This window comes from Balaenoptera acutorostrata, chromosome 3 (genome assembly GCF_949987535.1).
Source record: "Balaenoptera acutorostrata chromosome 3, mBalAcu1.1, whole genome shotgun sequence".
Classification (NCBI taxonomy): domain Eukaryota; kingdom Metazoa; phylum Chordata; class Mammalia; order Artiodactyla; family Balaenopteridae; genus Balaenoptera; species Balaenoptera acutorostrata.
In genome coordinates, this window is record NC_080066.1 from 80,583,265 (window position 1) to 80,595,370 (window position 12,106).

At 34.9% G+C, this 12,106-nt stretch overlaps 1 protein-coding gene across 6 annotated transcripts in view; it reads right to left on the minus strand.

Moving 5' to 3' along the window:
* The window catches only part of TEX9 (testis expressed 9), a 261,325-nt gene that overhangs the window by 87,541 nt on the left and 161,678 nt on the right, over positions 1 to 12,106 (minus strand). For 3 of the 6 annotated variants that reach the window (XM_057542209.1, XM_057542208.1, XM_057542207.1), the window contains 4 exons: positions 11,275 to 11,504; positions 11,082 to 11,173; positions 2,148 to 2,211; positions 287 to 366 (listed from right to left, as the gene is read on the minus strand). In XM_057542209.1, coding sequence (XP_057398192.1) covers positions 287 to 366; positions 2,148 to 2,211; positions 11,082 to 11,173; positions 11,275 to 11,504 — 466 coding nt within the window. The remainder of the gene's footprint in view (positions 1 to 286; positions 367 to 2,147; positions 2,212 to 11,081; positions 11,174 to 11,274; positions 11,505 to 12,106) is intronic. The other 3 variants (XM_057542212.1, XM_057542211.1, XM_057542210.1) reach the window with 2 other exon arrangements.

Here is a 12,106-nt window from a genome sequence, read left to right on the forward strand (position 1 = left end):
TACTAATGGCATATTTGAAAGCTGCTAAAAAAGTAAATCTTAAAAGTTTTCATCACAGGGAAAAAAGATTCTGTAACTATGTATGGTAATGGATATTAACTATACTTACTGTGGTGATCATTTCACAATATATACAAATACTGAATCATTGTGTTGTACACCTAAAACCAATATAATGTATGTCAAATATACCTTAATTAAAAAAAAAAACAACAGAAAACAATCTTAAAGCATTTACCCAGTAAAAAGAAAAAGTTTTTAAGGTGTTTGGGAATTTAAGTCTTACCTTAAACTGTAATCATCTTCCTCTTCATATGATTTAATTTGTGTTGAAATAGACTGAGATCGTACTTCTTGCTGATCTCTCTAGTTAAATAAAACAAAGTCATATAGGAAAATAACGCACAAAACTAGGATATATTCAAGTGCCTTTCTGATCATTAATTATTTCAGAGTTGTCCACAATTTCTATAAAATCAAAGCACAGAATTCTAAAAGCTATGGCATCAAAATAAGATCTGGTACAATGTAGTTTCACCCTTTCATTCATTCTTGGTTAAAAGAGTCAATTCTAAGGCAAAATTGTAAGAATGCCAATGCCTTTATATGATCTTAGCTGACTCCTGCTTCCCAACTACATCAGAGCTTCCATCTTCTGTAACATGCAAAGGAAATAAGGTTCACAAGAAGTGGAAACATAAATCCATTTAATGGATAGAAAAACTTGTCTCAAATCAGAAAAACTTCAATGTTAAGACGACCACATAGAAATGAAAGTGCTAAAAATGAAGCACTAAGAGTGAAAGCTTTTGGAGAAGATGTATTAATATGAAAGTGAAAAAACAAAAATTCAATGTGGCAAAAGTTATATCCATTAGAGGACTCTGATCAGAATACATAATGAATCCCTCACTCTAGTATAATGTTGAGTTTCTGAACATTATTTTCAGAAAAATTATTTTCCTGGTCTTCAGACACTGACAAAAACTAAAAGATGTAATAAAATGTTTACTTTTAAGTAAAATATTTAATTACAAATGCAACTAGTAAATCTGTAACCATTATCTAAATATTACTTGAAATGTTTGTTATATATGTTTCTCATTCCTAAACCAACAAATAATGATGGATCTGTCTAAGACATTAAAATATTGCCTATTCTTCCCTGCCTCCATCAACTCCAAAGTGGGGTGGGGGTGGGATTTAAATGAAAGAGAATTATAAATGAATTAGAATAAAAAATTTAAAAAGTTTGAAAGCAGCTACTTTATTCCTCTAAGGAATATAACTATATCCTATCAACTAATATTGGGAATGCTGATACTTAGGGATGGATGCTTAAAGCAGGAATAACCAATTTGGTAGCCAGAATGGGGCAAATATGCTTACATTGTCTAGTGATGTAACCTCACTACATTTTTCCTGACTATAAATCGGATTATGGTCTAGCCCTAAGAATCTGCGTTACATCCAACTGCAGAGTTTAAGAAACAGGTTACTATCTGACCATTAACGGTAGTTGTGAACCTTTATTCAGCTTCTGTCCAGAGACCATTTTATTTCTATCCTTACTGAATTACCAGTACTAATTCTATATAGCTACTTGCAAACATTAATCTTAAAATAGTGGGAAATACTATTAAATATTAATGTTCCTATTAATTAGATGATTGGAATATCTAAATGGAAAACACTTTTTCAGTGGCTTTCAGAAAACGTGTGCTGGGCTTCCCTGGTGGCGCAGTGGTTAAGAATCCGCCTGCCAATGCAGGGGACACAGGTTTGAGCCCTGGTCTGGGAAGATCGCACATGCCGCGGAGCAACTAAGCCCACGCACCACAACTACTGAGCCTATGCTCTAGAGCCCGTGCTCTGCAACAAGAGAAGCCACTGCAATGAGAAGCCCATGCACCACAGCGAAGACCCAATGCAGCCAAAAATAAATTTAAAAAAAAAATGTGCTTATCAAAAACATATACATGCCTGTATACACATACTTATGCATATATTGATGTTCAATTTATGATAATTCATCGAGCTGAAAATTTATGCTTTGGGCACTTTTTTGTATGTATGTTACACATCAAATTAAAAAGTTAAAAAACTAGCACTTACACGGAATTACTATTAATTGTACATTCACTTACTATTACTTCCTCAGCTTGTCGAACCAGATCAGCCGTTTTTGCCTCTAATTCTGCATTTAAACGCCTAAAAGCAGAAAATAATAATTGTGATAGACTGAAGATTGTAACACAAAAATAAAAGTAATTAAATTTCAATAACTACAATTCAGCTAATCAATAAATGCCAAAACATACATATGACATTTTTGTTTGAAAATTAACACAACTATTACAAAGCTTATCTCCAAATCCCCATGATCCTTCTTCTTTCTGGTGGAAGTTCAAACCATGTAACTCCTAGCCTCTCCCTGGCCATTACTTCAGGTGGAATGGTTTATTTGGGAAGAATAAACTGGGTGGGTTCAACTCAGTTCCACTCTCCATGTCCTTGGGATCAACTCCAATTGGGAACAGGAGTGGGGTGTGGTGTGGAGGGGGCTGATTTCATCAGGGGTGTTCAGGTGACTGAGGAGGTATATCTGGGGTTTAGTGAGCTGACCTGAGGTGGCTCATACCTCAGCTACACACTTCAATATCAGCTTCATCAGGAATACAGGTGATTACTTTGACCTACACCTGCCACTCCTTTTTTTTTTTTTTCAATCTATTTGGAATCTAGCAAAGAATAGGAATACTATTTAGTCCCATTGAGACTGTAAGAAAAGCAATGCCATTGAGGGAAACCATTTTTAAAGAAAAAATTGCTCATCATCCTACCACCATCATCCAATCATTTTTAAAATTCCCTTCTAATTTTCATCTGTAAGCACACCCACAATTTTGTACTGTTCTGCCGTAACAATACAGATGGAATATATTTACCTCTATATAATTTTTATAATTAGTGCCTTAAATGGCTATGAAATATTCTAGAGTTGAAGTTAACATAATGTACTAAACCATTCCCCCTGTTAGCTGAAGTCCCCTTCTCAGTTTTAAAGGTTAACATTATAATAAACATCTTCAAAAGCATGTAACTTTTAAATTCTATTCATAGGTCACATTTCTAGACTATCTAGGCTCTTCTGAAGTTATATGAAGAAAATATGCAGAGCAATTTTTAAAATGAGATACCTTGTTTTTTTAGATATGTGATTTAGAAGTACCACAAACCAGTGATGACTCCCACTCCCAGGAAGAAAAAAAGCAGCATCATATCTCTTCTTAAAAAAGTCTGATGTTTTAAGAAATATTTTTATATCTTAGGATGAGTTAATCAAAATAAAAATATCTAATAAAGACTTAAAGTTGTATTCAAGATGCCTTTACCTGATTTTTCAAATTTCCTTAACAAGAACCATTAGAGGTTTCTGGTCAATAGAGCAGGCTGAGATAAATCAAAAGGCTATTCTTCTGCTCCCAAACCCATAGAAATCCTGGATAAAATATAATGAAGGAAATATTGCTAAACTTAAACTCAGGAAAGGAAAATACCCTGGCACTAAAAATAAAGCACCAACTCAAAATGAGAGCAGTAAACAGGAACAGAAGCCAGAACAGCTTAACAGCTAGAAACTGATGCACATGAGAGAGTCATGAAGGGCTACACCTGTGAACCACAGACCACAAAAACACTACCCATAACCTTAGGTGAATGGAAATGAAACTAGAGCCATGTGTGGAAAAGATTCCCTTGTGAGTAATCAGAGCACATAGGAGTGTAGTCCAAGTTCATCTTACCCAGATGGTACAGGGACACTATGCCAAAACTTTAATATAGAAAGCTGGCTTAGAACCAGTGAAATCTCTGATAAGCTAATAAAGTTAAATGCAAAACCACCCTTAGGGATTTACTCATCTAGAACACATGCAACTCTCTCAGAAAGCAAACCCTACTAAAGATGTCTTCACAAAGGTAACAAATTGCATTAAGAAGCAAGTGGCCAGGAGGGACAATCAACAGATTGTTATGTCTTTCCTTCTACTAACTTTGGGTTTTGTTTCTTCTTCTATTTCTAATTCCTTTAGGTGTAAGGTTAGGTTGTTTATTTGAGATTTTTCTTGTTTCCTGAGGCAGGCTTGTATCGCTATAAACTTCCGTCTCAGAACTGCTTTTGCTGCATCCCATACAATTTGGATTGCTGTGTTTTCATTTTCATTTGTCTCCAGGTATTTTCTGATTTCCTCCTTGATTTCTGCAGTGATCCATTGGTTTAGTAGCATATTTTTTAGCCTCCACATGTTTGTGTTTTTTGCAGTTTTTTTCTTGTAGGTGATTTCTAATCTCATAGTACTGTAGGTGGAAAAGATGCTTGATATGATTTCAATTTTCTTAAATTTACTGAGACTTGTTTTGTGGGCTAGCATGTGATCTTGAAAAGAATGTGTATTCTGCTGCCTTTGAATAGAATACTATGTATTCTGTTTGGTCTAACGTGTCATTTAAGGCCAGTGTTTCCTCATTGATTTTTCTGTCTGAATGATCTGTCCATTGATGTAAGTGGGGTGTTAAAGTTCCCTACTATTATTGTGTTACTGTCCGTCATGTCTGTTGTCATTTGCATTATGTATTTAGATACTCCTATGTTGGGTGCATATATATTTACAATTGTTATATATTCTTCTTGGATTGATCCATAATCATTATACTACAAAGCTACAGTAGCCAAAACAGTATGGTACTGGAACAAAAGCAGACACAGCGATCAATGGAACAGAATAGTGAACCCAGAAACAAACCCACACTTATACGGGCAATTAATCTATGACAAAGGAAGCAAAAATATACAGTGAGGAAAAGACAGTCTTTCAATAAGTGGTGCTGGGAAGACTGGACTGTTATATGTAAAAGAATGAAATTAGAACATTTTTTCATACCATATTCAAAAATAAACTCAAAATGGATTAAAGACTTAAATGTAAGACCATAAACCATAAAACTCCAGAAGAAAACAGAGGCAGAACACTCTGACATAAACCACAGCAGTAATTTTTGGATCTGTCTCCTAAGGCAGAGGAAACTAACTAACTAAATAAATAATAGGACCTAATTAAATTTATAAGGAAAGGAAAGGAAAAGAAAGTATTGACAAAATTAAAAGACAATCTACTGAATGGGAGAAAATATTTGCAAATGATATGACCAACAAGGGTTTAATGCCCAAACTATATAAATAGCTCAAACTACTCAATATCAAAAAAACAAATAGCCTGGTTAAAAAATGGGCAGAAGACCTGAATAGACATTTTCCCGCAGAAGAACACAGATGGCCAACTGGCACATGAAATGCTCAACACTGTTAATCATCAGAGAAATGCAAAGCAAAACTACAATAAGGTATCACCTCACACCTGTCAGAATGGCTATCATCAAAAAGACCACAAATAACAAATGTTGGCAAGGATGTGGAGAAAAGGGAACCCTTGTGCACTGTTGGTGGGAACGTAAATTGGTGCAGCCACTGTGGAAAACAGTATGGCAGTTTCTCAAAAACTTAAAGATATAACTACCATATGACCCAGTAATTCCACTCCTGGATATATATCCAAAGAAAATGAAAACACTACTCTGAAGAGATATATGCACCCCAATGTTCATAGCAGCATTATTTACAATAGCCAAGATATGGAAGCAACCTCCATGTTCATCAACAGATGAATGGATAAAGAAGATGTGAGATATATCTATCTATCTATCTATCTATCTACCTATATATATATATCTGCATACATATCATGGAATACTATTCAGTTATAAAAAAGAATGAAATTTTGCCATTTGCAACAACATGAATGGACCTGGAGGGTATTATGCTTAGTGAAATAAGTCAGAGAAAGACAAATACTGTGTGTTATCACTTATGTGTGGAATCTGAAAAATGAAGCAAATAATGAATATAACAAAACAGAAACAGACCCGTATATGTAGAGAACAAACAAGTGGTTACCAATGGAGAGAGGGAAGGGGGGAGGAGTACAATAGGGGTAAAGGATTAAGAGATACAAATTACTATGTATAAAATAAATAAGATACAAGGATATATTGTACAGCACAGGAAATATAGCCATTATTTTATAATAACTTTAAATGGAGTATAATCTATAAAAGTTTTGAATCACTATGCTGTATACCTGAAAATAGTATAATGTTGTAAATCAAGTATACTGCAACAAAACAAAAAGAAAAATGACAAATATTTGAAACTTGAAGAATATAGTGAGAAACATAAAACAAAAGACAATACTTTTTTAAAAAAGAGATAATGCTGAGAATGTTCCAGAAATGAATAAATATAGGGACCTCAAGCAGAATTAAGAAAACAAATCCACACCTGTACACATCATAATGAAACTGCAGAACTTCAAAGACAAGGAGAATGTTCTTTAAATTACAAAGCAAATATTTAAAAAGAAGAGAGAAAAATAGTCTACCAGCATGACTATCTTAAAAGCTGGCAGTAGATGCCTTATCAATATCTCTAGATTCCAATGGACAATGAAATGGTATCTTTAATGGACCGTCGGGAGGTGGGGGGGCAGGGACTAGCCATTTCGAGTTCTATATTCAGCTAAACAATCTTTGAAGAATAAGTGCAAAGTAACAAAATTTTCGGGTAAGACTGGAGAATTTAAGACTCCGATTTTCATACAGAGAAGTAATGAATGGTCTATGCTTCAGAAAAGAGGAAATTGAACCCAGAAAAAAAATGCAAAGAAATGAGAAAACATGATGATAAATCTAAATTAGTACAGAATATGAAAATAACAGATAAGGGTATTCAAAGCAAAGGGGAAATAAGTATTATATAACTTGACAAATGAGGGAAACCAAGTTAAAGCATTCTAAGGTCTTTCCAAACCAGTAAAGGAAAAATAAAGACATAATGAAAACTCATTCAACCAACAAAAGACAGAAAAAAAACCAAAGAAAAGGCATAAATAGAAAACAAAAATAAGACGGCCCAAACAATTTCAAATTAATAAACAAAATAATGTAAATAAATTCACTCATTAGAAGGCAGAAATTACCAGAGAATATAAAAGAAATGCTCTTCATAAAGCAAAATGACATAAAAAGTTTGAGAATAAAGGAATGAAAAAGATATAACAGACACTACATAATAACGAAAGGAATTATTCATCAAGAGGATTTAAATAAATCAAACAATATAGCCCCCACACAAAATTGGACACAATTATAAGGAGAAATTTTTAAATCATAATTATAGCTGATTTCAGTACATCTCTAACAGAAACCAATACAGCTACTAGAAAAAAAAAATGGTGATGATACTGATGTTATGGACAGCAACATTAATTAGCTTGATCTAAGATATGAGTCAACAAATAGTGAATACACTTTCTATCAAAGAACACACAGAATATTTACAAAAATTCAACATGTACCTGGTCACAACTAAGTTTCAAACATTTTTGAAAATCAATATTATATACATTCTCTGACCACAGTACAATTAAAAATAAATTATAAAATAACAAAAATAAAACAAACAAGCAAACAAACAGATGCTTGGGAACTACAAAAACACATTCCTAAAATCATCACTATGAAAAATCATAAAATATTTAAAACTAAATAACCACAAAAGAAATATATATATCAAAACAGATACTGAAAAACCGATACGCTGTGGTTGGAGAGAAATATACAGAAATTAAATGTATGTATTAAAAAATAAGAAAAACTAAACTAAAAAAAGAAACTAAAAAAAGAAGAAATAAATCCACCATTAGAAGAGAGAGAAATAATAGAGATAAGACTAATCAAAAAAAAATTTAAATTACATAGATTAGCAATAAAACCAAAAGCTAATTCTGTGAAAAGACCAATAAAACATATACACCTCCCAGCAAGACTGACAGAAAAGTTCCCAAAAGAAGGTGTGTACAGATACAGTCAAGACTTAAAACATAAGAGCATAATTAGAATAAATGTATGTTACTACATTTTAAAACATACATGAAGTGGACACTTTTCCAGAAAACTAGCAAATAACCAAAATTTATTCTGGATGCAAAAATTATTAAAGAAACTGCATGCACAAGCAAAAAAAACCACCCACACTAGACTCAGTTTCACAATTTTAATCAAAGGGCAGATGATCTCTGATTACAAGAAGCTTCCAAGAACAGACTAAAATGAAAAAGGAAAACTATTCAGCTTATTTTATGTGGCTAGGATAATAATCACATCAAAATCAGAAAGGCAAAGAACTAGAAAAAAGTGCAAGACCAATTTCATTTCTGTTTATAGGTGAAAAAAACCTCCATAAAATTAAAGCAATCTAATCCAGGGGACTTTAAAAGAAAACAAGAAATCTGCCTTTGTAGTTCAGTATGTTAAAACATTAAACGAGGGGGTGAAAAAAATTTCATCGCCTAAATAAATTTGGGGGGGAAAAAGCTTTGTTAAAATTTAACATTCATTCAAAATACAAATTAAGGGTATAATACTGCATATCAGCTATCCTTAATTAAAAAATAAAGAATTAAGGGAAACAGCGTCCTTAAGCCTGATAAAAAAAATACCAAAACGCTACAGCAAACCTCAAATGTAGTGATAAATTATTAAAAGTGGGCTCCTGAAAATCATAACTAAGATAAAAATGCTTACCATTACTTTTTCTATTTCATATTGCACTGGAAGTTCTAACCAGATCAAGAAAAAGGATGCAGAAGAAATTGTAAAGGGACAAAACTATCACAATTTGCATATGATATAACTGTGTTTATAAAAAACTCAACGGACTCTGCAGAATAAGACAGTTCAGCAGAGCTGACAATCTATATAAATATAGGTCTAGGATCAACATACAAAAATCAGTAATGTTTCTATACATATAACCAATTAGAAAATGTAGTAGAAAAAGAGCCATTCATTATAGCAAGAAAAAACTATAAGGTACCTTGAAAAAATTGTACATGCAAGACTCTTATGTAGTAATATGATAAAATATTATTAATGGATACCCAAAACACCCACATGTAAATAGAGATATATCACATTCGTGGAAGGGCAGATTCAACAGCATAAAGATGTCAGTACATCTCTAACAGAAACCAATACAGCTACTAGAAAAAAAAAAATGGTGATGATACTGATGTTATGGACAGCAACATTAATTAGCTTTATTTAATCTATAAATCCAATGTAATTGGCATTTATGGGCAAGAAGTTTGGGGGAAGGCTTGCCCTTCCAGTTATCAAGATCAATTAAACCAGATGTCACGTAATCTTATTGTTTAGCTCTCTGGTTTTATGATATACGCACAAGGCATGGAATATCTATTGACTTGAGTGATCAGCATATTCCTTGGTTTACTGTCTCATATAGTGATTATTTCCTCCAACTATTTGACAGGAGCTGATTGTAAAAGATTCTGGATTGGGATCCCTGGAAAGTGCTGTGTTCATTTGATTAAAACAACATCCCCATATGCTTACCACCAAGACAACATGTGGCAAAATACTCTGTTATGAACTCATATTCTTGCCTATAAGGATGGCCAGACATTTCACCCTTATGCATAGTGCTGAGTGATCACAAATTTCAAGCAGTGCCTGGGAGCTACTCTGTTCAAACACCTCAGATTTGCACACCTCAGAGTGCATATAACAGAACAAGTAACAACTGGGAGTCTTTACCACAAAACTTTTGCTAAAATAGAATAGTTCTTATAGATGCCTGACTTTGATCAGGACCATATCCTTAATGAAGGGCCAGATGCAAATAGATCCTTAAATAACCAAATGAATTAACCTAATCGGTGCATGTATTTAGCGCTATCTGGTGCATGGTAAAGAAAACAAATGTTTTGGGTTGAAAACAGCTGATTCAGAGCTGTATATGAACAACAGAACCATTGATTAAGTACACTCATACTTGAATAATAGGCCCATTTCATCAAGCAGTGAAAGATCACTGTTTCTACATGCAAGTTGACACGTGTCTAGTTTATCTAAAGAAAGTACACTTCAGTTTTAACTCTAAACATGCTTTAATTTTAAGTACAGATCATTTGGTAACTCTATGTTAAACCATTTGAGGAACTGCCAGAATGTTTCCCAAGTTTTAAATTAAATTACGTTAAATTAAAAAGGTGAATTTTTAAAATATAATTTTTTTGGTAAGGGTATATACGAGGGCAAATAAAGGACATGGTCTCTGACCTTGTGGAACTAACAGTCCAGTGGAGGAAACAGACAAAAAGTAAACTAACAAATGAATTTACTGTAACAAGTTATGCTAATTACAACGAAAATTTAATTACACAATTAAAAAAGAGTAATGGGGAGCCTACTTATCATAGTCAAGAAAGGCCATTCTGGTTGGCAAAAAGGAGAGAGGTCAAGATCACACAAGAGGTAGGAGCCAGGTGTGACAGAGCTTTTGAAGTGCAAATGGAAACCACTGCAAAGTTTTAGACAAAGGAGTGACAAGATAAAATTAAAAGATTACTCTGACCGCTGCATGAAAACCGGGGGATGAAGAGTGGAGTGGTCCAAGAATGAAAGCACGTGTTGTCAGGATAGCTGTAATTACACTGACAGCAGATAAGGAAGGAAAATCCTCCCAACACCACCAAATGCGGATGAGAACGGTAATTCCAAATGCCCTGAGAAACACGCTTTCAGTTTAGAAACCAAACCTAAAAGAAATTTACATACGTAAACTCTAGGAACTTGAAATTAAGTGGAATTCCTTTAACTAGAAACTGAACTATTTGTGGCAATTCCTGCTATGCAAACTACTTCTAGCGGTATCGTCTCGCTGACGAACAGGTTTACTCACTTGGGTTAAATTTTCGCCCACTTTCAACAGCTACGAGGTCGCAGCTCAAGTTAAAAAGATAAAGAAGGGCAAGCGAACGGGATGATAAACTGCTGGACAGTGAATGGTCCCAAAGATCCAGTCAGTCACCAGGAAAAGTATTTGTAAGCAGCCTCATTTAAGTGAAAGAAAGAAGGAAAAGCTGAACCGCCAAATTTCTTACTTATATTCTTCCTCCTTGGCGAGGAGGTCCCGACGAGGTGTGGAAGGTTGCTGAACGCGTGGTGGAAGCGGAGTCCCTGAAATGCCCCGTCCCTGTAAAAGAGACACTTTCAGACCCAAAGTTAAATGAATTCCAGTGTCCGCAGGACCGCCCGAAACCTAGCTGCTACCCGGCAGTGTAGAGTTGAACTAACCTTAAAACTTCGCCCCGCCATCTTTCGCGGCCGCGACGCCGTTACCGAGGCAACGACGCATCTTCCCGCGAGAGTTACGACAACACGGGCGGCCTCCAGCCCAGGGGGCGATTCTGTCCACGCCCATATTGTTGGCAGAAAATAGCGCGAGGTTGCGGCGGGGCTGAGAACTGGGGAGTGGGCCCTGCGGCTTTTCCGCCCTTCGCGGGTAAGCGCTAACGTCTGTCCTGCTGCAAGAACAGAAGAAGCCGAAGTAGTGCGTTGATTTATAAATTCTTAAGTTGGCGATGGAGGGGTTTCAACCAAGGAAGACAGGTCCATTTCTAATACTCAGTAGGAAGCAAGCTAGTAAAGCTCCTCCTCTGTTGTGGTTTTTCCAAACTAAGTGGCCAATTTGACCTACAGCTGTTTTGTTTAAAATGAACTATTTAGTGGGATTCCAAGTTTTGACTTCTCACATTTATTTATAGCATGGTTAAAAGCTCAGGCCCTCAAGGCAGTCGTCTAAATTCATGTCCTGGGTCTGCCACTTACTAGCTTGGGCAAATCATTATCTTCGCTACTTCATCCGTGAAGTGGGGGTAAGAATAGTGCCCATCTCACAGAGTTACTATGAGGGGTAAGTGCATTTGTGCTTAGGATTGTGCCTGAACACAGTAAGCAGTCAAAAATTCCAGTTTTTTTGGAATTAACTTGGGAATCCAGAAATAAACTTCACATTTAAGGTCAACTGATCTTCAACGAAGGTAACAAGACCATTCAATGGGGGAAAGAATAGTCTTTTCAACAAGTGGTACTGGGATAAGTGGATGTCCACATGTAAAAGAATGGA